Here is a 26,786-nt window from a genome sequence, read left to right on the forward strand (position 1 = left end):
TTTTTTTTTTTTTTTTTTTTTTTTTGTAAAATTACAATATTTAATATTTTTAGTATAATAAATGTGAGGTCGAATTTATTCGGATGAAATAAAATTTTAACGATTATATATATTTTTTTATGAGTTTTAACAAATAAATGCTGGCTAATAATAAAGTATAGGTAATTTTTTCTCACCCACTACAAAAAGGGTAAATAAAACTTTAATAAATATGTGAAAAGTTTATAAATTACATTGAAATTCAAAACAGTATAACCACTAATGTCTATTATTTTTTATTTTTTTATTTTTCTTATGCAAGAATGAGGAGCTAAAATTTTTTAAAACATTGGATTGTATTAAAATTAGAATGAGATAAATGTAATTTAGTCTCGTATTTAATTTATGATCGTATTCAGCATATTATATAGTTCAACGGATGAATTATTGTAATTTTTACTACAAGATCGAATGTTTGAATTTCAAACCTAAATAAAACTGTACACCAACGTAAAATACCAGAACACTCTTACAGCTTTTCATTTGGTTTCTAAAAAATGTTTTATACGGATAGAGATAGTGTCACTTACTTACGTACTTATTTTTTTTTTCTTTTTATTTAGTTGATGTGGAACTCAAACGATTATCAACGAGGTTGACTTGCAGACATTATGTTCTAATCTAATAAGCAAGTCAATCGTGCAAAAGTTGAAGTTTGCCAACAATCCTTGATGTATGATTGGGCTCGAGTCACGTTTGAGAAAAATGTTTTAGAAAACGTGAGCGAAGAAATGAATTGAGAACGATTTAAAAAAAATAATGTTACAAGCTAAAAGCTAATAAGAAACAACCCCAACTTTAGTGGCTTGTAACTCGAGTAGAAATAATTGACAATTAGTCACACCCCTTTTAGTATATTTTGTGATATTTTAGCCATGGAAAGGGTCGACATAATTTCAAACCCTCGATAGAAAGAGTAAAGACCTAATTACGCATGAAAGTGCCGAAATTTGGAAATGACTTTCTACCCTTCGAACATGATTTGGACAAAATTGACACTGACATCTGACACACAACAAAGATAACCGTGACACGCACTTTGTAATTGTCTAAGCCCACCACTAGCAGATATTGTTCGATTTGACCTATTACGTATTGCTGTCATCCTCACTGTTTTAAAACGCGTCTATCACAGAGAAGTTTCCATTCTCTTATCGTTTCATTTTCTTCCTCAATTAAACTTGAGAATAAATATAAAAGAAAACAAAGATACGAATATAAATAGAAATATATTGATGTTGGAATTACCTTTAAATATAAATTAACCTAACTAAAAGCCAAGACTGTAGGCTTAATCACAACAGGCCAGCTTATCTTTTTCATATAGAATAGACCACTAAGCTAGAGACTAGGAGAAACCCACAACTTAAAAACATTATTTCCAACATTAGAACATGTGCCAACTTCTTGGTTTTCCTCTTCTAATATCAACTTACGCGTTTCTCTTTTAGATCGAACTTTTGCTCAAGAAGTTCATTTGAGATTTAAATACATTTCAATAAACTTTCAAAAATAACATTTAATGAGTTTGACTTAAAAAAAATTCTTACCTTAGACACATTCTTTCTCCATTTTCTCTAAATGTTCGTTTGAATAATTTTTTATTTTTTATTTTTTTTCCTCGTTTCTTAAATACCTTTTTAATCTCATTCTTTCCTTCTTCAATCTCTAAGTTTTTTCTCATTTCTTTTTTTTTCTTCTCATTTTAAATATTAAAACTTGAAACAAAAAAAATCAAATACTCTAATTTTATTTGAATAGCATTTACAAAATATAAATTTAAGAATCTTCGACACCCAAATATCTAATTTATTTTAAGATACATTAAATTAAGAAAGAATCCATTTGAAAAATAAATGGGTTATTTGTGTCTAAAAATACTAATAATAAATGAGAGAGTTTTTCATTTTTTTATAAAAAATAAATATATAAGAAAAAAAAATGAGAGAAGTGTTAGACTGAAAAATAAATTTAAAATATTTAGTTGAAAGTTTAAAAATATCAATGCTATTTTTAAAAGCCTATGATTATTTTTTTTATCGTGAAGATTATTTTTGAAAAACTAAAGATATCGTGAAATTTTTAAAGTTCAAAAATATTTTTGAAACACTTTTTAAATTTCAAGAATTTTTTCTTTTAACAAAAATATTAATAATTTTCATTTAAAATTAACTTAATAATATTTTTTAATTTTTTTGGAATATTTAAGAATATTTTGATTTTTTTTTTAAAGAAAGTTTTGATCGAAATGTTAGAAAATTTAAAAATATTTTATTAGACAAAATATTTATTAATTTATTAAAAACTGTGGAAGCTTGAGGAATATTTTGTACTAAAAGAAGAAGGTTGAGAATTATTCTAAATCGAGGAGGAAAAAAAGAAAAAGAAAAAAGAAAAAAAAAGAAAAAAAAAAAAGAAATATTAAAAAATATTTTAATGGCCTGTCATTTAGCAAATAGCAAAACATTAGCCATCAAATTACTACCGGCTGTATCCGTCAGTAAATTGAAAATAAACTGACATTCTCCCTCCTCTTCTCTCTCTCTCTTTCTTTGTCGAATTATTACATAGAAAAACCAACAAACCCTAAAAGTGTCCGTTCAATTTTTCTTCTTCTTTGCTTCAACTACTCGTTACATAGCTCAATTCCTTCTATTCTTCTGAAGAAATTTGCAGTTTCATCAGTTGAATCCATACTGAAATCCCTAATTCTCTCAGTTCGCGGCTCGTTTTAGACAGATAATGGAGGGAATGCCGCACCCAATACCCCGTACAGTGGATGAGGTCTACAGCGACTTTAAAGGCAGACGTGCCGGCTTGATCAAAGCCCTCACCGCGGGTCTCTTCATCTTTTTTTCTTCTTTCTGCTTCCGCTCTTCATCTTTACTCTGTTTGTGTTGTTCGTCTTAGATGTTGGCTGACTGTGTAGTTGTTTCTGTACGAATTCCAGCACTTTAATCTTTTTTTTTTTTTTTCATTTTTATTTGAGTTTTTGCAGATGTTGAGAAGTTTTACCAGCAGTGCGATCCTGGTGGGTTTTCTTTCTCTTCTATCGTTCTCTTGATGTCTGTCTTAATTAGTGTTCAGAAATGTATCGTTCGCTATTTTCTAGTTCTTACGCTTGTTCGTGGTCTTGAATTCCGTTTGTTCAGTGGTTTGAATTTGTTTTTTCATTTTGATGAAGTATTCTAGGTGTGTCTCTTTAAAACTGTCTTATCTTTAGTTTTGCTACTGAATTGTTTTTTTTTTGTTTTTTTTTAATGTTTTTAATACGTTGTCATTTGCTAGCTAGCTCTCTACATGGAACTGGTGTTTTTTTTCGGCTTAATGTTGCAAGTCTATCTGAATAATATTTCTTCTGTGCGTGGGATGTGCCTGACGATTGTTTTCTCCTAACTTCATAGCTAAATTCAGCTGTTTGGAAGTATTTGGGGTCCTGGGCTGTGGTAGAACTGGAGATATTTATGCGCTCTTTGAACCCTTAGGGTAGAGCTGAGCATAACAGTATAAATGGTTCGAGTAACTGGCTAAATTTGATTACGGTGGATATTCAATAACAAGTGAATGAGCTGGTGCGGGGTCAACACACAGTCACAGATTTTGAATCTCATAAATGGGAGGTTGGAGAGTGAAACATATTGCATATATGTCTATCTATTTAACTGGTTGTTTTTTATTTTGTTAGTGCATTACACGGGATGTTTTAACTTTTAATTGTGTTCCCTTGGTTTCTGCACCTCTATAAGTAACATTTTGGATAATGACATACACAAATTTGACACTACGATTCCCATGACTGGATGTGTGCTTTGGGTATTGTCATTTTGGAATCTTTTCTTCTTATTTTCCCTTCTCTTTGCTATTTCTTCACTCCCAAAGTTCTTTTATCTAAAACTTATTATATGAATGCATTTGATCCTCCTTTTCTGTCCACATCCATGATTTGCCTGATTCAAAAGAAATCTTTAGAAAATGTACCGTGTGGGGAGCTCTCTATGTAATTATCATTTCCTCGTTTTATTTATTATATTGATGGACAGGTTTCATTGTTTGCGACTATATCTACTTAAGGCTAGTTCTGAAGAGGTGGATAGGATTCTTTTACTTCTGCCTTTTCTGTTGACCTATTTTGCATACATTCATTATGATGTTTATAGTTATAGATTTGTTAAATCTGAAAATTTCTTTCTGTTCATCTTCTTTCGTGTTTGCTTATTTATGAGAACTAAATAAATCTTTTTTTAACAAATTGTAACTTTCTCTTCAACCATTTAATCCAACCACTGCTTTGTTAATTGTTACCTTTCTCTTTCCCTTCATTGAGAATGAAGTTCGATTATATAATTGTATTGATTTGAAGGTCATGTTTTTCCCCCTCACCTGAAATGTAGTGGAGGGTAATCCATCTCCTGGATTCTATCTTCTACCATGCGCACTTATTATGCAATTTTTATCTTGATATGAAGATTTTATTCATTTATGGTGGGATGGTTGGCTTATTTCTTAGTTTTTAGAAGTTGTGTTAGATTTACATATAATTTCTTCGTGTAATGGTTCTTTACATGAGTGGAATACTGCATCAACCTTAACTTGATATCCAATGTTACGTTTTTTTTATTATTTATCATTTTTATATTACAGTTATTATTACGGTGACAACCTCTTCCAATTAAAATCTTACAATTTTGAAATCATGTTATGTTCAACTTCTACTTAGTCACCCCAGTTCTTCTACTGAATGAATGAGATGATTTCACTATATGACATGGACGGGCAGTTGAAAGTGCTCCTCCAATATTGACTTTCTGGACACCCTCAGTTCTAAATATGGAGGTTAACCTTGATTGGCATCTTGAGGGATGTCATGTTGGCTGACTATCCTGTCCTTGATCACATTACCTCTTTTTCTTTTAGTTGTTACTTTGTAGCTGAAAATATGTGATAGAGTAATACAAGTTTTCTTGAGTTTAATTTGAGATGTATTGAGGATTAAAGAAAGAATTTCTTATATTTGTCCGAGTCAATTCTTGTCATGCTTATAGAGAAGGAGAACCTGTGTCTCTATGGACTTCCAAATGAAACGTGGGAAGTTAACTTGCCTGTGGAGGAGGTGCCCCCTGAGCTCCCGGAACCAGCATTAGGCATAAACTTTGCGAGGGATGGGATGCAGGAGAAAGATTGGTTATCGCTGGTTGCAGTTCACAGTGATTCATGGTTGCTTGCTGTTGCATTCTATTTTGGTGCTCGTTTTGGATTTGGGAAGAATGAAAGGTTTGCAACATTACTTTTGTGACCATTATGAATTCTTTATAAGACATTTTTCACATTAATGCTGCTGTCTTTTTACTTTTATATATATATATAAAATTCAAAATATATAAAAGAAATTTGGCTCTGCTTCACCACACATATCTTTCTCTTTTCAATGTAATAAGGACAATTTTACATTTAACTGTGAATGGAGATAGAGAATGAGGTTTCACTAGTTGTTCATGTTCTAGCGTGTCACGTCTGAACATTTTTTTTTTTTTTTGGAAAAACAGTGTAGTGGAGGGGCTTTAACAATGCTTCATACTCATAAGGCTCAAATTATTTTGTATGATAAGTTACTCCTCCGTATTTATTTTTTTACTTTAGGATGTGTCTGTGTGTTGGGGGGCTCTAACAAAATAACCCGAAGTGTGTTTTCACAAAATCTAGCAGTCAACAGATGATCTTTCAGAAGAACTCCTGGAACTTTTTATATCTTTTCATTTCTTAATGAAAAGTTTGTTTATCGTTTTAAAAAAATTACTTGTTCAGAGTTGAGTGTGAACTTTGTTTGTTTCAAGTTGGATCTATGTATATGTTTTTTCCCCTGTTGTTGATGCAACTATCTTTTTTCTCCAAGTAGACAGGAGTCTGTGGTTTGAATTGTTTGGATAACTGTATCCTTGCCCTTGAATGCTCTGTTGTTCTTGGTTCTTCCAGTTTAAGATGGGGGTTTACTCATTTTTAGATTTGAAAATACTTGGTTAACTTCAAGTTATCCTCTAGTTTTACCAATTTTATGCATAGTTATTTGTTTAGTTCTAGCATTTTCCTCTTATTAAAAAGAAAGCTTTAGTATCCTGGGAAAGGTCTCTTGCAGGAGTGGTTAGTATCTTCAACATCGAGTCAACTTGCAGTCTACTTTGCTTATCTTTTATTATTATTTTCTTCAGAGAAAAATTATACCCATTTTTTACCATGCTATCATTTCAACAATTCTTTAGTGCATTGTATTGCATGTGCTTTTTGATGCTCATAATCTCGGGTTTGTTTCATGACTTCAATGATTTTTTCAAGGAAACCTTGTAGTCTCCGCTCTGCTATCTCATTTTGTCACTTACTTTAACTAGCTAATTAAGACATGCATTACACGGGACATAAACCATTATTTATAAGTAGTTAATCAGTTATCTATAGAGGTAGGCTTGGCATATGAAAATGATTTTCAAGTTTCTTATTATGTTGGCTCTCTTTTGAAAATAGCTTAAACTAAATCTAGTTCTAGCTTGAGAATCGCTGAAACGTATGAGCACTTTAACATACATGTCTTTGTCGTGATCATATCATATATTTTAAAATTTGTTCATGTTATGCCCATGCCCATGCTTCTTTCGGTAAAATTACCTAAACTTTCTTTAATGGATTCTGAATAAGTCAAATCTAAGCTATTCCTTGGTGTGCATGTACTTCTTTCTCTTTCTTATCTTTTCTTACTCTTTTTCTCAAAAAAATCTGAATGATGATACAAGAAGGAACGGAATTACACGATTAAGGTCTGGCATCCTTTTGTATTGTGCATTACTCATTTTAGACTATAAATGTTGACAAAGAGGAGAAATTTATTATTTCCTAATGAAGTTTTAGGTGAACTTTTTATATTCTTACAGAGTCATACAGTCAAAATGATTAGAGTATAGGTTGAGGGGCTTAATGATCACTACAGAAGTAATGTTTACCTCTTGTTGAGGCCAATACTTGATGTAAGCGGCTGAGTGAGAGAAGCCCTATGAAAATTTTTGACCTGTCTGTATCATTGTTGCTTGAACCTGGTGGTTTGTGAAATTGTGAAAGTTTTTATTCTCGAAATTATTGTAAAGTTGTAACTTAGGCACATTAAGTTTCTATGTTCTACGGATGTCAGGAAATTTACGGGATCCTTGTGACGTCTTTAAGCATGCTTTGACTTTGATCTCACTTTTGCTACGTTGTATTCATTTGGATTCCTTCTCATCTGCTAAGGTCATCTGCTTCAGTGGAATAATAAGCTATTTTTTATTTTAGTTGGATTTCTGTTCAATGTCTTCTGGCATAGTCATTTTCACCATATGGTAATGGCAATAATGTATATGAAACGTGTTGTGTTTAGGAAAGTAGGGGAAATATCCAGAAAATTCCTCCATCGTTAAATTGTGGTCTTTATTTCTGAAAATTTGACTTCCTTTATGCCAATACTGTATTTTCGTCATGGTATTAGACAGACATGACTCAGATTGAGATTGGACATTGCAGGAAGAGGCTATTCCAGATGATCAACGATCTCCCAAGTGTATTTGAAGTTGTAAGTGGAAATGGTAAGCAGTCAAAAGAACAGTCTGCCACTCATAACAATAGCAGCAAAAGCAAATCGGGTGGGAAGATGGTAAGCAATTTCCGAAGTTCATAATTAGTTGAACATTATTCTTCTGTTCTTTTGCTGCAACTCATGCCATACATAAATCCTGCTGTTCTTTTCTGTCTTTTAGCAGTCCAGGCAATTGGAGTCCCATAGCAAGGGAGTGAAGATGTCTCCACCACCAAAAGAGGATGAAGATAGCGGGGAAGACGAGGAGGAAGAAGAAGATGATGAACAGGGTGCAACATGTGGGGCTTGTGGGGACAATTACGGCAACGATGAATTCTGGATTTGTTGTGATGTATGTGAAAGATGGTTCCATGGAAAGTGTGTGAAGATTACACCAGCCAAGGCCGAGCATATCAAACAATACAAGTGTCCAAGTTGCAGTAACAAGAGAGCAAGGGTTTGAATTTAGGATCTGAAAGTTGAAGATAGTTGCAGGGAATGAAAAAAAAGGGAGAAAAAGAAAAGAAAAAAAAAACGAAGAAAGCAGGCAGCACGACGACTCCGAGACTTGTGTTATTACTACGATTATAAAGCTAAAATATGGTGTTGTTAAAGTCCGTTGACAGATTTGGTGAATTGGGATGGAATTTCAAGTTTTCCTACTTGTGTTATTCTTCTGTCTAATTCTAGAATTAGTGGTTTTCTCTTTGAATAGTTATGAATATTTGTCATCCACATCCCAAATTGAATCAGACTCAGAAACAACCTCTTGTTCATGTTTTTCTTCCTATTAAATGCCTGTAGAAGAACTGGATAGGTAGAGTGGTGGATCATTGTTTTTAATGCGTTCTTCAACCAGGCTGGCTATTGAAGGAGGAGGACCTAGAATGACAGTGATTTGGATCTGCCTTTATGCTTGTTGGTTGAAGGGGCTGAGGTTGAAATTTCTGTTTATGTGTAAGAAGTTTGAGGCAATTTGGATGAGAGAGAGAGAGGAAAATGGATACATTTAGAGATGTCTGGAAGTTTTTGTTTGTTTGTTTGTTGGTTTGGATGATTTAATATCATCTCTAACAAACGTAAGAAGACAATGGGGCGATGTCAAGTCAAGTCAAGTCCTGCTTTGTTTTGTTTTGTTTGGTGAATGCTTGTCTGCAAGGTGTGACTATTGAGGCTTTTTTGCTCATTAATTTCTGCATCTATCAAACTTCAGGCACACACCTTGTGGCCTCCGCTGCCGTGTCTTCTTCTGTCTATTTTAATGCTCTTACCTATCACATAACTTCATCCTTCTCCTCTCTTATTTTCATAGTCACATTCCCATTGAAAGAGATGGCTGTTAATCCATCTTTTCTATCAACAACTTCTTCAAATGAGCCTCGAGAAATATCGCATGCTCTTTTATCCGCTGCTGTATTTGACCGACAGCAATGCCCGGTTAGAACAGGATTCTCCCCTTTTCTCTTAGCGTGCACAGTTTACTCTTCTTCGAGTGATTGGATTGCCCTGACATCATATCTGTAAGTGTTTACTCTTCTCGTAGCTTCACCGCCCTGACATCATATCTATAAGTGTTTACTCTTCTCGTAGCTTCACCTCTCAACCAATCTGATTCTCTAAACAATCAAAGTGACAAAGAAGAGACCTATAATAGACCCATAATTCACTCTACACAAGTCTTACTTTTGTCATTAGGTGAATGAATGGATAAGTGATTTAGAACCTTTAATAATAATAATAATATCACTATAAATTATTCATTTAATCCCACACTTAATTATTTGTAGCCTTTCTATTTTCAATATATTATATTTATTGGATGTCACTTCCAACTTTTTTGTCGGTTAAAATATGATTTTAGTCACTAAAATTGCACTCTTAATAATAAATTAGTTTTAATAATTTATTTAACTTTACCCAAATTGGTAAATAATAAATAACTTATTTTAGTTATTATAATTAATATTATGTGATACAGTTATGAAATAGTTACCTATAAGTTGTAACTTATAGGCATGTGCGTATTAATTACATTAGAATTAGAAATGCAAATATTTTATTAATTTAGTTATTTATTAAAGGAATGAAAATGATTCTCCCTTATATTAATAATAATTAATAATAATAATAATAACAATAAATCTCCATTTGATGAATGGGCTCTATTTTAGCCTAATTAAGAGCCAATTTGCTTATTTTGGAGAAATTAATTTTGCTTGAAAAGCCAAAATATTTAAATTAATTTTCCTTTATTTTCCAATCCCCAAGTTTCATACTTCATATAAAGTAGCTTTTCATGCAAAGTAGGAAGTAAATAAAATAAATGTTTTCTTTTTAGAATATTACTTTGAATATGCAACTTTCAAAACAATAAAAGGTACAAATTAAAAAAAAAAAACCATTTTTTATTTATAATAACCCAAAAAAAGGAAAAAAAAAGTAAAAAAGGGATCTTAATTTGTGAAATCAATAATTGAAAATGTTTCTGTTCTCCTCCTTTTTGTATGAATATAAAATCAATGGCGGATTGCAATGAATGAAGAACAGGGAAAGGGCAGTTCTTTATTGACTCAAAATGTGCCTAAAATCAATAATCAAGCCATTGTTGCAGAGAGAGAGAAGAATCAATCAATCAATCAATCAAGACCGCCGTGTTTAGAGGCAGTTTTCCATCTTCCATTTCTTCAATTTCTCTGGAATCATTCTCTCAAATTTGTATTCAGAGGCTCATTTTTGAGGCGCCAACTTAAAACCCTAAAACTCACTTCTACATTTTCTTTTTCCTTTCTCTCTGAGTCTCTCAGATCTCTGTTATTTTTAAGCCCTTTTGTTACTGATCGTTTTCGTATTCTATGATGGAGATTAAGTAAACATTTTGTGTTTTCTTGTTCTTCTGTTGTTGTTGTTGTTTTTGTTGTTATTCTACTGCTTGCTATCATGTTTGATCGATGAAATGGAAATGTGTGTGTGATTATGCCAATGTAAATGGTTACGAGTTCGTTCTGCAGCTAATCTGTGCTTTGAGTGTTTGCTTCGAGTTCTACTAGTTGAGTGATAATGGCCGAAGTTCGAGTTTCTGATCCTAGTAAGCTTCATTTGAAAAAGGAACTTACTCAAATCCGCAAGGCTGCTCGTGTTCTCCGGGATCCTGGTACCACCTCGTCTTGGAAGTCTCCGCTTAACTCTTCTAGATCTGTATTGGCTGCGGTGCCTGGTGGAGCGTCTTCTTCTTTGAACAAGAACTTGGAAAGTGAGACCAGGAGGCATAGTGGCCAATCCCAACTGGACGCCATTGTTCCTCCTCGAAATGAAAATCGGAATCCCAAGGACAAGAAGATATACCTCTACAACTGGAAGAGCCATAAATCATCAAGCGAAAAGAGTGTTATCCATCAGAAGGAAGACCGTGATGGCAACAACGGTACTAATGATGGGTCTTATTCAGTTCCGGGGCTCAGTCTTGATGATAGCTTGAGTGATGCTCGAAATGGAGGCGACTCAAAGAGCGACACCTACTTGGGAGATCTCTGTTCTTCAATGGTCTTCAGGTGCGGTGATGCAAATCTAGTGTCATATGGCGGACCATTGGCCAAACGGGCTTCTGCGTTCAAGAAGAAGAGTAAGAAGCATTGTTCCCATTTGGATGTTTTGTCGAGACATCGACAAAAGGGTCCTGTTCTTGGTAGGAAATTGTTGGAGGGCCATCCTTCGTTGTCTATTAATTTCAGCCAGGATGATTCAATCGAGCAGTCTGATGACACCGAAGATTACTCTAACTCAGAGGATTTCAGACGATATTCTGCGGCTTCCCCTTTACTATTGAAGCTCCACCCATCTGCTAAGTTATTGAGAAATCATCGAAAAGAGGACTCTTCCTATTCTTATAGCACCCCAGCTTTATCTACTAGTTCTTATAATAGGTATGTTAATAACAACCCAAGTACTGTTGGGTCGTGGGAAGGCACCACAACTTCGATTAATGATGCAGATGATGAAGTGGATGATCAATTAGATTTTCCTGGTCGCCAGGGGTGTGGTATTCCTTGCTATTGGTCAAAGAGGACGCCAAAGCATAGAGGAGTTTGTGGAGGCTGTTGCTCTCCTTCACTTTCTGATACCTGGAGAAGGAAGGGAAGTAGCATTTTGTTTGGTAGTCAATCTATTTATTCTAGGCGCAAATTATTAAATTCCAGTAACCGAAGATTTACTTCAGGAAGTGCTCGAGGGGTCCTCCCATTGCTTACTAACAGTGCAGATGGCAGAGTTGGTTCATCGATTGGAACCGGGAGAAGCGATGATGAACTGTCTACTAACTTTGGGGAGCTTGATTTGGAGGCTCTGAGTAGGTTAGATGGACGAAGATGGTCAAGTTGCAGGAGTCATGAAGGGCTAGAGATTGTTGCTTTAAATGGGGAGGTAGAGGAGGGAAGTACACCAGAAAGTACAACAAGTTTCAGCCAGAAGTATAGACCGGTGTTTTTTAATGAACTGATAGGTCAGAATATAGTGGTACAATCACTTATAAATGCTATTTCAAGGGGACGGATTGCTCCTGTTTATCTTTTCCAAGGCCCTCGGGGTACTGGAAAAACAACAGCAGCAAGGATTTTTGCTGCTGCGTTGAATTGTTTGGCCCCGGAGGAAAATAAGCCATGTGGATACTGCAGAGAATGCACTGATTTCATGTCTGGCAAACAAAAGGATCTCTTGGAAATTGATGGAACAAATAGGAAGGGAATAGATAGAATTAGATACCAATTAAAAAGGTTATCATCCGGGTCATCTTCAGCCTTCTTGAGATATAAAGTTTTTCTCATTGATGAGTGTCATTTGTTGCCCTCTAAGGCGTGGCTCACATTTCTCAAATTCTTTGAAGAACCTCCTCAACGTGTTGTCTTCATATTCATAACTACTGATCTTGACAGTATACCCCGTACCATTCAGTCAAGGTGTCAGAAGTACATATTTAACAAAATAAAAGATTGTGACATGGTAGAAAGACTTAAAAGAATTTCTGCAGAGGAGAACTTGGATGCTGATTTGGATGCATTGGATTTGATAGCTATGAATGCTGATGGTTCACTTAGAGATGCTGAAACAATGTTGGAACAATTGAGTTTGTTAGGGAAAAGGATAACAATATCTCTGGTTAATGAACTTGTGAGCAAAGTCCCTCTTCTTTCGCTTTCATGTTACCTGGTTTGATTTGATTTGATTCTTTCTATTTTTTGAAAATAGTTCTTCATATTTATCACTTGTTTTCCTCTTTCATAGGTTGGCATTGTTTCCGATGAAAAGTTGCTTGAGCTTTTAGCGCTAGCAATGTCTTCAAACACCGCAGAAACAGTTAAAAGAGCAAGAGAGTTGATGGATTCTGGGGTTGATCCGCTGGTTTTGATGTCTCAACTCGCCAGCTTGATTATGGACATTATTGCTGGAACCTACAACATTATTGATCCTAAAGACAGTGCTTCAATATTTTGTGGACGCAGTTGTGAGTATCTTGCACCATCTTCTGATGTCATTAAGTCAAAATCATGCTGGTGTTATGTTTAAGATATGGTATAGTTATGAGATTATAAGAACACAATTTTTTATTATTTCGAACTGTTAATGTCTGCTTGAATAATTGGGTTTGATGTGATTAGAGGCCCCTAATACGGTAAACCTATGTTATTGAACTCTTAATGTACCTGCATCAACTCTTCTTTGCATGGTCAGTTTTCAACATGAATTTCCATTTCTTCCTTGTAATGAAGATTACTTGTTCATCCATAAGTTGTACTGGTGGGGAAATTCTTCAGTTATAAATATGATTTTTTTGTTTTTCTGTATTTTATTTGATTATTAACTGTACAATGTTCGTTTCGATTTGATTATCCTTATAATGAAAGATGATGATGATGTCCTCTGAAGTGAAAAGAATATCCTTCTTGCTAATATTGATCTACGAAATTAGTATAACAGATGTTCTGGAGATTGCTACGATTATCCTCAATTGACGTATTTTGTGGCTTTCCTTCAGTGAGCGAAACCGAAGTGGAAAGATTGAAGCATGCTCTTAAGTTTCTTTCGGAGGCCGAGAAGCAGTTAAGAGTTTCCAGTGAGCGTTCAACTTGGTTCACAGCAACTCTTTTGCAACTTGGTTCCATATCTTCTCTAGATTTCACTCCGACAGGCAGCAATAGGAGACAGAGCTGCAAGACAACTGACGATGATCCATCAACTACTTCAAATGGGACAATTGGCTACAAACAAAAGTCATTTTCTCATCTTATACCGAAGTTAGGTTCCCCTGCATCTTTGTGCAACCTGAAAAATGGCAATTATAATAATCAAGGGGATTTGTCGCCTATGGTTGATAGTTTGAGTAACAACCCCAAGCCCACGCATAAACAGTTCATGGAGGGTAAAGACTCTTTTTCGCGTGATGATGCTACTCTTAGAAATATGGTTTTCAGATGCAAAAACTCAGAAAAGTTGGATAACATCTGGGTGCATTGTATTGAAAGGTGCCACTCAAAGACGTTGCGGCAGCTATTGTATGCTTATGGGAAGCTTTTGTCCCTTTCGGAATCTGAAGGTAAGGACCAGAACCATTGATTGTCTTCCGAAATTGTACCCTTTCTCGTTTGATAGGTGCTTAATTTCTTCTGCTTGCAGATACCCTTATTGCATACGTTGCCTTTGAGGATGCAGATATCAAATCCAGAGCTGAAAGGTTTCTGAGCAGTATCACAAATTCTATGGAGATGGTTCTTAGATGCAATGTAGAGGTTAGAATCATTTTGTTACCAGATGGTGAGACTTCTATTAATGGTATGACTGCAGCCAAGTCGTCCGGAGGTGTAGAACACGAACCTGTTGATAAAGAAAGGAAAATTGCCAATCTTAATGCAATGGAGGGCTATTCTAGCCGCTCTTTGATTCTGGATGGAACATATCAAGCAACCTCTGATTCATCGCAGCTACCATCCGAAAGTAACAATCAAATAGATGGTTCGAGGGACAGGAGACAGGAAATCCCGATGCAGAGAATAGAATCGATTATTCGTGAACAAAGGTTGGAAACTGCCTGGTTACAGGCCATGGAAAAAGGCACACCTGGATCTTTGAGTCGTTTGAAACCCGAGAAGAATCAAGTCCTGCCTCAAGATGGTTCATACTATAAAGATCAAACGGAAGAAATGAATTCAACAGGGGACTCCTCTCGGAAATGGGATGATGAATTGAACCGTGAGCTTAAAGTTCTGAAGGCTAATGAAGAGCTACTTGCCCAGAAGGAGCAGGTTGGCAGACGGGTGGACCGCTATGCTATCTCCCCAAGTATACTGCACGATGGCGGCATGGTGGGAAATGCAAACAAGGATAACCTGTGAGTTTCTCTAGCTTTCGATTGAATCACTGAGTTTTCTTGCCTTGAATTTCATTATGTTTTTGCTGAGTAGAGGATGAACAACGTAAAATATGGTTTTCTTATGCATATTTGCATGGGAGGATCATCAAAGTTTATTCTAAATGATCTCAACTCTTAATTTTAACAAGATCCATGCCTCCATTTGTTTTAAATACAGGGGATATGAATCAAGCTCAGCGGCTGGTGGTTGTAGTGGATTGTTCTGCTGGAACAACAGCAAATCCCATAAAAGGGGAAAGGTAATTTCCACAGTTCACTTTTCCATTTTATGAACATTTAACTTGATGTTGAGTTGGGAGTCATTGATGTCTGTTTTTTCTGTTGGTGAATGAGCAGGTAAGAACCAACCATGCTCGGTCACGCAGTGGAAGATTTTCACTGTTTGGGGAGTGTGGGAAGTCGAGGAATTTCGGGAGTCGATCTAGACGATAAACATGACTCTGGTAATGGTTTAGTCTCTGTAATTTTGTGTTTTTTGGTACAATTCTTTATGGGCATAGGGATGGAGGGGGAAGTAGTTGATGTAAAGTTCTCATTAATCGAGCCAATAAATGGTCAGTAATGAACATTGGAGTGTGCCTAATTGGAGGGGGAAGCTTTGGTTCCTAATAGAATTCTTTTTGACTTATTTGTAAAGAATCTCAGCCTATCACTATCTTAAAAAGATGTATACTCTGTCGTTTTAGTTAGATAAGGAAATTTTAGAACTCAAGATCTCCATATCTTCACAGAATCGGCCTTTCCTTTTTTTGGGGGAAAATGTTAGTTTTGACCTTTTGAACTAAACAAATGAAATGATTTTTTTGGGAATGAAAATATTTTATTTCTAAATATTTATTTTATTGGATAAAAAAGGTACATTTTTTTTTTTCATGCAATACCATGTGAACTCTTTAAGACAACCGACAAGAACAAGACGAAAATTTGTCCTTATGGAAGAGCAAATCTTCTATCTTAGATTTTTTTCGGGCCATTTTCTGAAAGTGCTTTTAAAAGTTTCTTTTGAAAATTATTATTATTATTTATTGTACTTTGAGGAGGTTAGAAATCACAATTCTCCACGTAGTGGTACGATATTGTCTACTTTAATCATAAGTGTTCATGTTTTGTTTTGGGATTCTCCCCAAATGTCTCGTACCAATAGAGATAGTATTCCTTACTTATAAACTCATGATCTTTCACTAAATTAACTAACGTGGGACTTACTCCCAATAATCCTCAATCTAGGACCCAATAATCCTCAATCTAGGACCCAATAATCCTCAATCTAGGAATGCAGCATTCGGAAAAAAAAATTTGTTGGCAGAATTGAATTGAATTGAACTCACTTGTTTTTCATAATTATTTCACATTACATAAGAATAATCATTATCATTTAATTTTTACAAATATAGTCTAATTGTTAATGTCAACGTAATTTAACAATAATTTGTATATATTCTTTTTTATTAAAGTCAAAAGTTCAAATTCTCCTTTTATTTTTTTTTCTTAAAAAAATATTCGCACAAATGTTTCGATACTCTGCGTAATTTATAAATAACATTACTTTCTAAAAGGGCTTTTTATAAAGGTAATATATATTTAAATAAGGCTTCACAATCAGAAAAAAAAAAACAGAAAGGACGAGCAACGCGAAAATTTTAAATGGAAATAAAGAAGAAAAAAGATAAAATAGAAAGGTAAAACAAAAAGATATGAAAAAGAAATATGTTCGTTAACCACAGAATCTTACAAAAATGAATAACAAAAAAAAAAGAAAAAAACATAAATTAGAAAAGAATCCACGTGTGCAATCTGAAAATTTAAAAAAGTATTTATTCGGCTGGCCACGTGTCATAAACTGGGGGAGAGCCACAATGTACCCGCCCTCCCCCCAATTATTTTTGGAGGCGACCAAAATAAAAATAATAATAAGTAGAGGAAAAAATTCATTAAATTTTATATAAAAATTTAAATTTCCATGACAAATAGATTAATTCTTTAAAAAATCAAAATTTTAATATTCTTTCGTTTCCTTCGTTTTCACGTTAAGCTTAAACCTTCACCCGCCATTCTCTCTCTCTCTCTCTCTCACTCTCTGCTTCTTCCTCCCTCCAATGGCGTCGGTTTTGGACTCCATTGATGAGTTTTTGAGTCGCTGTCAGCAGTCTGGCGACGCCGCTTACGCCGCTCTCCGTTCCGTCCTCGACCGACTTGATGATCCGGCTACCAGAGTTAGAGCTCGTGTGTTTCTCGACGATATTAAGAGGCGTTTTCCTACCAAGGATGATTGCGATCGGTGCTTCTCCTCTTACCATTTCCGGATCGATGATATCTTTCTCGACCAATACGAAGGTCCTACTTCTTTTGTTTTTTTTTTGTTGTTTTGAACTTTATGTTTGTGCGTAGTTAAATTTGAAACGCTGTTTTCTAATTCGTTTTTCTAAAAGTTATAGTTGCACGAGCTCGCTTTGTCATTGCGGCAATGAGAGAATCGGAATGCTTCCTGTGTCTTGCACTGTGTTTGATTTTATGAATTAAGTGGAGTCCAAAATCATCGCTACTAAATATGGTCTTTTTTGGACTTCTCTTCAAAGTTTTTAAAACGGTTTGTTAGAGAGAGATTTTCACATCTTATAAAGAATGTTTCGTTCACCTCTCCCGTCGATGTGGGATCTCACAATCCACTCCCTTCGGGTCTTAGCGTACTCGCTGGCACTCGTTCCTCTCCCGTCGATATAGGATCTCATAATCAACTCCCCTTCGAGGCCTAACGTTATCGCTGACATACCGTCTAGTGTCTACTCCCCTTCGGGGCTTAGCGTCTTCGGACACATCATTTGTAGTGGCCAATCCCATTCGGGACTTAGCGTCTTTGGGGCTTAGTGTCCTCGAGGCTTACCGTCTAGTATCGCTGACATACTGTCTAGTGATTTAACGACTGGTGTTTGATTCTAATACCATTTGTAGCCTAAGGTCACTGCTAACGGATATTGTCCTCTTTGAACTTTTCCTTTCACGCTTCCCCTCGAGATATTTAAAACGCGTATGCTAGGGAGAGGTTTACATGCCCTTATAAAAGAATGCTTAGTTTTCCTCTACAATCGATGTAGGATCTCGCAATTCACCTCCCTTCGGCCTCAGCGTCCTTGCTAGCACTCGTTTCTCTTTTCAATCGATATGAGATCTTAGCACTCGTTTCTCTCTTCAATCGATATGAGATCTTACAATCCAACACCGAAATCTTATGGCCTGCAAATTATACCTGAAAAAGGACTTCCCTCACGGTAGCCAGTGTATGGTCAGTACAATTGTCAAGAAACACTGATTATTCCCGCTAGCATATATAGTGATGTTGTATTTTTATATATTTATTTTCTTTTAAATTTCTGCCTTGAAACCTTTTCATCAGGTTACCACGGGAGGAAGAAACTGAGTTCAATGGTAATCCCCAGCATTTTCATCCCGGAAGATTGGTCATTTACTTTTTTCGAGGGATTGAATAGGCCCCCAGATTCCATATTTAAGGATCAAACAGTGGCTGAGCTTGGTTGTGGAAATGGGTGGATATCCATCGCCATTGCTGACAAATGGTTACCTTTCAAGGTTTGTCTTCAAAAACTTTACCTTAACAGCTATAAGCCTATAAATACTTCTGAAGTTAAGTTTTGTAGGTCTACGGCCTTGATATCAACCCTCGAGCAGTCAAGATCTCTTGGATTAATCTATATTTAAACGCTCTGGATGAGAAGGGCCAACCCATACTTGACAGTGAGAACAGAACCCTTTTGGATAGAGTGGAGTTCCATGAATCTGATCTGCTGGCCTACTGTAGAGATAATGACATCCAACTTGAGCGAATTGTTGGATGCATTCCTCAGGTACACCGGAAGCTTACAGAATTGATTATGGAACTATAAGCAAAACAAAATCTTAACATAAATTGTGGAACTCACAATTGGTTGCCCCTTGCAGATTCTTAACCCAAATCCAGATGCTATGTCCAAGATGATTACCGAAAACGCTAGTGAGGAATTTTTGCACTCGTTGAGTAACTATTGTGCACTTCAAGTAAGTCACTTATACACATTTTTTATGGATCTCTATGGCTTATATTCACCGTGTTTAACCTGTTCTCTGTTGAGGATTTGTTGGGTGAGAAATCCCATATTGGCTAATTAAAAGGTTGATCGTGGGTTTATAAGTAAAGAATACGTCTTTATTGGTACGAGATCTTTTGGAGAAACTAAAAGCAAAGCTATAAGAGTTTATGCTCAAAAGTGGACAATATTATATCATTGTGGAAAATCGTGATTCCTAACATTTTGGAGTAACGAGTCCTTGTACTACTATCCTTTAATGCAGGGTTTTGTTGAAGATCAATTTGGATTAGGTCTGATAGCCAGGGCAGTAGAGGAAGGAATAAGTGTTATCAAATCTACAGGGATTATGATCTTCAATATGGGAGGACGTCCCGGACAAGGCGTTTGCAAGCGCTTATTCGAACGGCGTGGCTTCCGCATTACCAAGCTTTGGCAGACCAAAATTCTTCAGGCAAAAAACGTTTTTTTCTCATCAGAGATGAATTTGTTCATACATGTAGAGTTCATATTCATATGTTTTATTTACAGGCGGCTGATACTGACATCTCTGCCTTAGTTGAAATTGAGAAGAACAGTCCGCATCGTTTTGAGTTTTTTATGGGACTTTCAGGGGATCAGCCTATTTGTGCTCGCACAGCATGGGCTTATGGGAAGGCTGGTGGTCGCATCTCTCATGCACTATCAGTTTATAGCTGCCAACTCCGTCAGCCAAATCAGGTTCTTCCGTACCCTAATAAAGCTGTTTTTAAGGTAAAATATACGAGGATATGGAATGAATATTCATATAAAATTGCAATGAACCGACAGGTTAAGACAATATTTGATTTTCTTAAGAGTGGATTCCAAGAAATCAGCGGTTCATTAGATTTATCATTTCAAGATGATTCTGTTGCTGATGAGAAGATTTCATTCCTAGCTTATCTTGGCAGCATATTTAAAGAAACTGCATGTTTTCCATATGAGCCACCGGCTGGAAGCTTGCGTTTCCGAAGCCTTATTGCTGGATTTATGAAAAAATACCACCACATACCACTCAATTCTGGTGTAAGATGACCTACTACTTAAAGTTGTTTCATCACTTTTTGTCATTTTTTTTTTCTCTTTTTCTAAATTTAAATGATTCAGGTAATTTTCGTTTAAAAATTTTTCCCAACTGTGACGTGTAAAATAGCGTGTTGGCCACGTGTCTGGACGTATTTGTGTCCAACGCTATGTCATGAACACTTGGCCTAAAATGAAGTGTTCGTGCTTCATGGCTGCTCATCAATCTATGTATGCACACAAACACTATGAGTGTTGTGGTCTTTTTTTTATTATGTGAAGCATACACAAGGCTGCATCTCTAAGTGGTCTGTCTGTTGCCATTTCTTGTGAAGAATGTTGTGGTTTTTCCTTCGAGGGCTGTGGCCATTGAGAATGCTCTGCGCTTGTTCTCCCCTCGACTTGCCATTGTGGATGAGCATCTAACTCGACACCTACCAAGACAATGGTTAACTTCTCTCAATATTGAGGTAAGTGCATCTTCATGCACAATTCAGCACTAGCAATGGGGCAAGCCTGGGATCATCTGTATTCTTCTTTTGCAGACTGGAATTGGTCGTGCCGCAGACGATGTACGTACAGTTATTGAGGCTCCGAGCCAGTCCGATTTAATGATCGAGCTGATAAAGAAGCTGAAACCTCAGGTAGTGGTGACTGGGATGGCTCATTTTGAAGCTGTTACTAGCTCAGCTTTTGTGCAGCTTTTGGATGTTACAAGAGAAATAGGTTCCCGTCTCTTCATAGACATATCAGACCACTTTGAGCTATCCAGTCTTCCTAGTTCCAATGGCGTCCTAAAGTATTTAGCAGGAAACTCTCTTCCTTCTCATGCAGCTATTTTGTGCGGCCTAGTGAAAAATCAGGTAATCCATTTTCCAACTTCCAGGTATCAGTTGCTTCCTTCAATTAAATTATCACTAAATGACTACTCAGTACACTTTCCAGGTATATATGGATTTAGAAGTGGCTTTTGTTATTTCTGAAGAAGAACCAATTCTTAAGGCCTTGTCCAAGACCGTAGAATTGTTAGAAGGGAACACTGCACCCATAAGTCAATATTATTATGGATGTCTTTTCCATGAGCTACTTTCTTTTCAGCTACCTGATCGACATCTACCAGCACAGGTACATAAAACATGTTTTTTAATGTACTTGTTTACCCGTAGTTGTAACTGTTAATTGATTCATGTCCTCAGAGAAAATGTGACAAAAGTGCAAGCTCAACAGACATAATTGGGTTTTCCAGTTCTGCCATCTCAGTTCTGAATAATGCTGAGCTATCAATTGACCAGATTGAAAATTCATACCTGATTCACATGGATGTTGATCAGAGCTTCCTGCCTACTCCATTTCCAGTCAAAGCTGCAATCTTTGAAAGTTTTTCAAGACAGAACATGTCAGAGTCAGAAATAGATATCACCACTAGCATCAAGCAATTTGTCAAAACCACTTATGGGTTCCCATTTGGTACAGACTTTACGTATGCTGATAGCTCGTTAACATTGTTTAACAAGATGGTTCTCTGTTGCATCCAAGAAGGAGGAACACTGTGTTTTCCGGTTGGGACGAACGGAAGCTACGTTTACAGTGCCAAGTTTTTAAAGGCAAAAATTGTAAATATACCTACCAAATCCGAAGAGGGATTCAAGCTAACAGAGTGTGCACTTAATCAAGCACTCAATAATGTGAAAACCCCGTGGGTTTACATATCTGGTCCAACAATTAACCCAACTGGTCGAGTTTATGACCAGAAAGAAATAGAGAATTTGTTAACTACTTGTGCTAAATTTGGGGCCAGGGTCATCATTGATACTTCATTTTCAGGGTTGGAATTTGATTATGAGGGTTGGGGCGGCTGGAATCTGGAAGGAGTTCTATCTAGGCTTTATCTGTCTAGCAGTTCATTTTCTGTTTGCCTGCTTGGAGAACTATCATCGATGATGCTAACGGGTGCCCTCAAATTTGGTTTTCTGGCTTTGAACCAACTGCCTTTGATCGACTTGTTTCATAGCTTCTCGGGATTAAGTCGACCTCATAGCACAGTGAAATATGCTATAAAGAAGTTGCTAGGACTAAGAGAGAAGAAGTCAGAAGAGATGTGGGGTGCTGTAACCAGACAGATTAAGGACCTGAGAAGTAGATCCAGACGCCTGGCAGAGGTAACCATAAAATTTCTACCGACTATTATTTTATTGGTTTGATCCAGATGCTAGAAATGTTTTGTTTTACTAATATTCTCTCACCTGATGATATAGACACTTGGGAGCTGTGGATGGGATGTGCTCGAGCCCCATGCCGGGTTTTCTACGGTTGCCAAGCCAACTCTTTATTCGAACAAGACAACCAGACTGAAGAACGCCATTGATTACGAAGTGAAGCTCGATGATTCAAACATCAGAGGAGCCATCCTGAAGGCCACTGGCTTATGCATCAACAGCAGCTCATGGACAGGAATTCCTGGATACTGCCGGTTCACAATAGCGTTGGAGGAAAGTGAATTTCAGAAGGCATTGGATTGTATTGCTGAGTTCAAAAGAATTGCCTGCTTATAAGTGCTCTCTTTAAAGCACTTTCATGTTGTCCTGTCCTTGAGTTGATTTTTACCATGAAAAGGGCATTATTTCATTATCAATGAAAGCCCCCTTCATATTTATTTACAAAACTATAACAGGGAATCACATATTTCGTCTGACATTTAACACATTTGATTTTTGGATTAAATGTATAATTTGGCTCGAATTTTAGTTTTTTTATAGTGAATATATATTGTCGGATCCTATTTTTCAAAAAATCATCTTTAGGTTCAATCATTCTTTTAGGTTCGGTCATTCTTATTTTATGCAAATTGATAGATCTAAACAGCAAGCTGAAAACAGTAAGCCCCTACCTCGAGCCTCATCTCGGCAGCGAAGTCCCTATAGTTGCTGTTGGCTTCCACTACCATCTCTTCCTACCATTTGGATGCGACAAAAACCATATTATCTTGAATATTCTTCGAAACAATCTTTAAAATATTCAACAATATATCAAAAGTTTAATAAAAGAGCCATCTACATCTTTTCTTTTAACACTTACCAACTGATCCAACTTTATTCTAGCAATGTAAGAAGGAAGATAAAAGAGCCAACTTTATTTGCAATTAAGTAATCTAACGTATGGTGATGACTTAAACATGCCCTTTCAATGGAGTTAGCACAATCTTCTGTTGGTAATAAACATGCTTTCTGAATAGCTTATTCACTCTAATAACTCCTGACAAGATCAGATTGATTGCATGCTTTTGGTTACCTACGAACTACTTCAACAGTACCCTATGATGGCTGAAAATAATTTTGGAACTAAAAAACGTAGAAGTTTAGTAATTCAAAACTAATAATGTAATACCATACTTGAAAACTGTTCGAGAATCATCATTGATGGATCCATATGGCCCTCCAGTTTCAGTAGCCTACAAAAATTGAATGCAGTAAAATCAAGCACAGTATGCAAATTCAAAGAGAGGAAGAATTTTAGTCTGGCCCTGTCGTAAGTTACAGCATCATTTAGTGCAAATGTTAAAAGGGAGGGAACGATGTTTGGATTTTTCTGAAGTAAACAGACAAATAAAGGGAATGAACATCTCCTCAAGTGTTTGATTATAAGAACACAGATACCTCAATGTGCAGGCTAAAACAGCTAAAGCAGTTAAAACCAAAATGTGATGACAATCTATTAAGAATATTAAATATATCTTTTCTTCTTTATTTTTTTTTTTGGGTTCAACATGTGCGGTGGAGATTTGTCATGGTTGGTTTGTTTGGTGAAGTTAGGTCCCAGGTGGGATAGCCGACATGCAAATAGACAAGGCGGCAAACAAAATTTGTAACAATTCTTCGCTTTCCAAATTGTCTATTCGAACATATATTCTTCTATTTACCACACTAATGGGATCTTTACCCTCCTTAAATAAGCATATCATATCATCTCATTTAATTCTTCTTGAAATCTTATAGACCGTTTTAAGAAAGCACCTTATTTCGTCATCATAATAATTTATTCATCATCACGTTGAATTCTTCAAAGAAACCAATAGACCGTTCTAAAAAGTACCTTATTTCATCATTATAATACTTTATTCACTTGTCCAAATTAAACCTTAATAGACTATACAACCTCAAACGTTATTTTTTATCCAAATTATGGCAAAAAAAATCATCTATCAAAATTTGAAGTCCAATCTTAAACTTTAAACCAAAATTCTTGTATCCGAACTTATCTTTCTTCCATCTTTTCATATAAAACCATTGAACTTAAAAAAATCAAAAGATTGTCCATTATCAAAAAGTTGGGAGTCCAATCTGATTCTTTAACCCACAATTTTCCTTCCTTCCTTACATAATTAGCCAGCTCAAAAAAAAAAATCGAAAAGTCGTTATCTAACTTGCACTTCAAAAGTTGAAGTCCAATCTCACACTTCAAACCATACTTCTTGTATCCAAACTTACCTTTCTACCGTACTTTCATACATAACCATTATACTAAAAGAATACAAAAGATTATCCATTATCTAGCTTATATCGAAATACAATTTAACTTTTCTATAGCACGAATTAAACAAATTCTTTTATCCTAATGCTTCCTTTCTTTAAAATTTTACAAACCTCTTTTTGTGATTCCTTATTCCTTTATTCCTACTATTCTTTGCCTTTCAATACTATTCTTTGCCTTTCAATTGTCCTTGATTCAAATTCTTTTGTACTTATGACATGAAAAATTTATTCCTTGATTCCAACAATTTTTCGTTTTTCAATTGTCTATTCAAACATATAGTCCTTCATTTACCACACCAAGTGGATTTTTTTACTTTAAGTAAGGATATCATCTTATTTAGTTCTTCAAGAAAACCCATAGACTGTTCAATGAAGTACCCTATTTTTTATAACACTTTATTCTCTCATCCCGAATAAAACCTTATTAGACAATACTACCTCAATAATTATTTTTGTTACAAAGAATGAGAAGAAATAATTCAAAACGTGGGAGCTCAATCTCATACTTCAACCCACAATCACGTATCCAAACTTATCTTCCTTTCTTTCTTTTTTTGGATCCCTTAAACCTTTCTTGGGCGTCTTAAACTTACCCAAGTATCTTAATCTTACTTGGGCTCTAACAAAATCTCTCCAAAAGTTCATTGTTCTTACCATGCCTTGGATGAATACTTACTCTTAGTTATGTCCTCCTAAACTTCTTGAGGGTCCTTGGATGGGTTTGTCCTTCTCCGTCAAGTCCTTATAATTTTCCCTCGTGGCCCCTTGTCCTTAACTTATGCCTTGAGGTTATGTACTTATTCCGGCATTTGTTCGTCTTGATTGTCATTGTAACATCTTTTGTTGAGATTGTCTTTCTTGGTCATCCTTTTGTTTCCTTATATCTTGGAGAAAATTTCCTTCCTTGTACCCAACAAGCTTTGACATAATCAACCTTAATCTAGCTTTGACATAATCAACCTTATTCTTTTAGATTGTATCTTTGAGGCTTCTCTCGTTCATTTTTGTACAAGCCTTATCCAAACTTATCCTCCTTCCTTTCTTTGGATCCCTTAAGCCTTTCTTGGGTGTCTTAAACTTACCCAAGTATCTTAATCTTATTTGGGTTCTAACAAAATGTTCCAAAAAGTTCATTGTTCTTCCCATGCCTCGGGGGAATACTTAGTTTTAGTAATATCCTTCTTGATATCCTTCTAAGTTTCTCAAGGGTCCTTGGATGGGTTTGTCCTTTCTTCGTCATGTCCTTATAATTTGCCCTCGTGGCCCCTTGTGGCCTTTTGTCCTTAACTTATGCCTTGAGCTTATGTACTTATTCTGGCATTTGTTCTTCTTAACTGTCTGCCGTAACATCCTTTGTTGAGATTACAAGTCTTTCTTAGTCATCCTTTTGTTTCCTTATATCTTGGAGCATATTTCTTTCCTTGTACCTAACAAGCTTTGACATAATCAACATTGTTCCTTTAAGGTTGTATCTTTAAGGCTTCTCTTGTTCCTTTTTAAACAAGGCTTGTCTAAACTTATCTTACTTCCTTTCTTTGGATCCTTTAAACCTTTCTTGGGCATCTTAAACTAACCCAAGTATCTTAATCTTACTTGGGCTCTAACAAAATCTTCACAGAAGTTCATTGTTCTTACCATGCCTTGGGGGAGTACTTAGTCTTACTTATGTCCTCCTAAGTTTCTCGAAGGTCCTTGGATGGGTTTGTCCTTCTTCGTCATGTCCTTATTAATTTGCTATCCTGGCCCCTTGTGGCCTTTTGTGCTTAACTTATGCCTTGAGGTTATGTACTTATTCCGGAACTTGGTTCTTTTTCACGGTCATCATAACATCTTTTGTTGAGATTGCATGTCTTTCTTGGCCGTCCTTTTGTTTCCTTATATCTTGGAGCATATTTCCTTCCTTGTACCCAACAAGCTTTGACATAATCAACCTTGTTCCTTTAAGGTTGTGTCTTTGAGGCTTCTCATGTTCCTTTTTGTACAAGCCTTATCTAAACTTATCTTCCTTCCTTTCTTTGTGTAACGCAAAAAAAAAAAAAAAAAAAAAAAAAAAAAAAAAAAAAAAAAAAAAAAAAAAAAAAAAAAAA

General features: G+C 35.7%; 3 protein-coding genes and 2 long non-coding RNA genes across 11 annotated transcripts in view; 3 read left to right on the forward strand and 2 right to left on the reverse strand.

Moving 5' to 3' along the window:
* The first annotated feature begins 2,533 nt into the window (after positions 1 to 2,533).
* On the forward strand, positions 2,534 to 8,406 carry LOC111447408 (PHD finger protein ALFIN-LIKE 7-like). Of its 2 annotated transcripts, none has more exons than XM_023086562.1 (5): positions 2,534 to 2,878; positions 3,038 to 3,070; positions 5,082 to 5,310; positions 7,579 to 7,708; positions 7,815 to 8,406. In XM_023086562.1, the coding sequence occupies exons 1-5, from the start codon at positions 2,782 to 2,784 to the stop codon at positions 8,091 to 8,093; spliced, it is 768 nt and encodes a 255-aa protein (XP_022942330.1). In that variant the 5' UTR covers positions 2,534 to 2,781; the 3' UTR covers positions 8,094 to 8,406. The 2 variants fall into 2 exon arrangements, with proteins under 2 accessions (XP_022942330.1, XP_022942329.1); XM_023086561.1 differs by having other exon boundaries at positions 2,540 to 2,878; positions 7,812 to 8,406.
* Positions 8,407 to 10,142: 1,736 nt separating this feature from the next.
* Positions 10,143 to 15,759, forward strand: LOC111447455 (protein STICHEL-like). The gene is made up of 6 exons (XM_023086629.1): positions 10,143 to 12,790; positions 12,905 to 13,124; positions 13,656 to 14,213; positions 14,294 to 15,005; positions 15,205 to 15,286; positions 15,384 to 15,759. The coding sequence occupies exons 1-6, from the start codon at positions 10,688 to 10,690 to the stop codon at positions 15,477 to 15,479; spliced, it is 3,771 nt and encodes a 1,256-aa protein (XP_022942397.1). The 5' UTR covers positions 10,143 to 10,687; the 3' UTR covers positions 15,480 to 15,759.
* A 1,339-nt stretch (positions 15,760 to 17,098) lies between these two features.
* LOC111447458 (methionine S-methyltransferase-like) lies at positions 17,099 to 22,905 on the forward strand. 3 transcript variants are annotated; one of them, XM_023086633.1, is made up of 13 exons: positions 17,100 to 17,381; positions 18,439 to 18,632; positions 18,701 to 18,907; positions 19,002 to 19,097; positions 19,392 to 19,580; positions 19,658 to 19,846; positions 19,937 to 20,173; positions 20,506 to 20,640; positions 20,716 to 21,033; positions 21,116 to 21,295; positions 21,367 to 21,637; positions 21,995 to 22,329; positions 22,426 to 22,905. In XM_023086633.1, the coding sequence occupies exons 1-13, from the start codon at positions 17,144 to 17,146 to the stop codon at positions 22,720 to 22,722; spliced, it is 2,886 nt and encodes a 961-aa protein (XP_022942401.1). In that variant the 5' UTR covers positions 17,100 to 17,143; the 3' UTR covers positions 22,723 to 22,905. The 3 variants fall into 3 exon arrangements, with proteins under 3 accessions (XP_022942400.1, XP_022942401.1, XP_022942403.1); XM_023086632.1 differs by having other exon boundaries at positions 17,099 to 17,381; positions 21,367 to 22,329; XM_023086635.1 differs by lacking the exon at positions 17,100 to 17,381 and having other exon boundaries at positions 18,602 to 18,632; positions 18,732 to 18,907; positions 21,367 to 22,329.
* The window catches only part of LOC111447461, a 17,262-nt gene continuing 10,271 nt past the window's right edge, over positions 19,796 to 26,786 (reverse strand). For 2 of the 4 annotated variants that reach the window (XR_002711271.1, XR_002711268.1), the window contains one exon: positions 23,315 to 23,618. This is a non-coding gene — a long non-coding RNA (uncharacterized LOC111447461). Of the gene's footprint in view, positions 19,869 to 22,941; positions 23,121 to 23,314; positions 23,619 to 26,786 lie in introns of those variants that run through there. The other 2 variants (XR_002711270.1, XR_002711269.1) reach the window with 2 other exon arrangements.
* LOC111447463 lies at positions 20,218 to 20,580 on the reverse strand. The gene is made up of 2 exons (XR_002711273.1): positions 20,416 to 20,580; positions 20,218 to 20,358 (listed from the first exon to the last, which is right to left on the reverse strand). It is a non-coding gene; the product is annotated as an uncharacterized LOC111447463 (long non-coding RNA).

Source organism: Cucurbita moschata, unplaced genomic scaffold (genome assembly GCF_002738365.1).
Source record: "Cucurbita moschata cultivar Rifu unplaced genomic scaffold, Cmos_1.0 Cmo_Scf00009, whole genome shotgun sequence".
NCBI classification, from domain to species: Eukaryota; Viridiplantae; Streptophyta; class Magnoliopsida; order Cucurbitales; family Cucurbitaceae; genus Cucurbita; species Cucurbita moschata.

Coding starts and splice junctions, on each gene's coding strand:
- LOC111447408 (XM_023086561.1), top strand. CDS start 2,782: ATGGAGGGAATGCCGCACCCAATACCCCGTACAGTGGATGAGGTCTAC. Junction 3,071..5,081: donor TTACCAGCAGTGCGATCCTG/GTGGGTTTTCTT, acceptor TCATGCTTATAG/AGAAGGAGAACCTGTGTCTC. Junction 5,311..7,578: donor GGATTTGGGAAGAATGAAAG/GTTTGCAACATT, acceptor TGGACATTGCAG/GAAGAGGCTATTCCAGATGA.
- LOC111447455 (XM_023086629.1), top strand. CDS start 10,688: ATGGCCGAAGTTCGAGTTTCTGATCCTAGTAAGCTTCATTTGAAAAAG. Junction 12,791..12,904: donor TATCTCTGGTTAATGAACTT/GTGAGCAAAGTC, acceptor CCTCTTTCATAG/GTTGGCATTGTTTCCGATGA. Junction 15,287..15,383: donor AATCCCATAAAAGGGGAAAG/GTAATTTCCACA, acceptor GTGAATGAGCAG/GTAAGAACCAACCATGCTCG.
- LOC111447458 (XM_023086632.1), top strand. CDS start 17,144: ATGGCGTCGGTTTTGGACTCCATTGATGAGTTTTTGAGTCGCTGTCAG. Junction 17,382..18,438: donor CTTTCTCGACCAATACGAAG/GTCCTACTTCTT, acceptor CCTTTTCATCAG/GTTACCACGGGAGGAAGAAA. Junction 19,847..19,936: donor AACTCCGTCAGCCAAATCAG/GTTCTTCCGTAC, acceptor ATGAACCGACAG/GTTAAGACAATATTTGATTT.